The 775-nt window shown below is 35.9% G+C and overlaps 1 protein-coding gene across 1 annotated transcript in view; it reads left to right on the forward strand.

The window, feature by feature from the left end:
• LOC106880886 (L-asparaginase) overlaps positions 1 to 775 on the forward strand; it is a 31509-nt gene that overhangs the window by 20841 nt on the left and 9893 nt on the right. The window contains exon 7 of the mRNA XM_052971506.1: positions 522 to 732. Coding sequence (XP_052827466.1) covers positions 522 to 732 — 211 coding nt within the window. The remainder of the gene's footprint in view (positions 1 to 521; positions 733 to 775) is intronic.

The raw sequence follows: 775 nt of genomic DNA on the forward strand, positions 1-775 counted from the left end.
ATATATATATATATATATATATATATATAATTTAAAGAAAAACCACTATTAAATAATTCAACAAAGAAGAATTCAACTCACACCCTCCAGAAAATAAATATATCACAAAAACCTTATTAAAAAAAAATCAATAAAATACACACACACACACACACACATCATCATCATCATCATCATTTAATGTCTGTTTTTCATGCTGGCATGGGTTGGATGGTTCGACAGGCAAGGTTTGACAAGTCACAGAGCTGTGTCAGGCTCCAGTGTCAGCTTTGGCATGGTTTCTCTGTTTGGATGTATGTGTGTATATATGTCTACATACATTTGTACATACACACATACACATACACACACACATAAACACTCACATGTCTATACACACTTATGTACATATATGGCATGTATGTGTATATATGAAATTACCCTCACCTTGCAATGGTTTTATTAGTAGTGCCACTACCTGCCTACGGTACTCATCATCACTTGTTCCTTTGTATTATTATTATTATTATTATTATTATTAGGTTATGCTGTGCTTTGATTCCAATGTTTACCGTGGTTGCCGAGTTGTGAAAATAGATACTGGTGCATTTGCAGCCTTTGATTCTCCAAACTTAACCCCACTTGTGAAACTGGGATTCAAAATCCAAGGTGAGCTTATTTTGTCTTCACACTGCTTCCAAATTTTGGTACACAGCCAGAAATTTGGGGGAAATGGGGAAAGCCGATCACATCGCCCCCCCCCTCCCCAGTGCTCAACTGGTACTTATATATTATT

This window comes from Octopus bimaculoides, chromosome 11 (assembly GCF_001194135.2).
Source record: "Octopus bimaculoides isolate UCB-OBI-ISO-001 chromosome 11, ASM119413v2, whole genome shotgun sequence".
In the NCBI taxonomy this organism is placed as follows: Eukaryota; Metazoa; Mollusca; class Cephalopoda; order Octopoda; family Octopodidae; genus Octopus; species Octopus bimaculoides.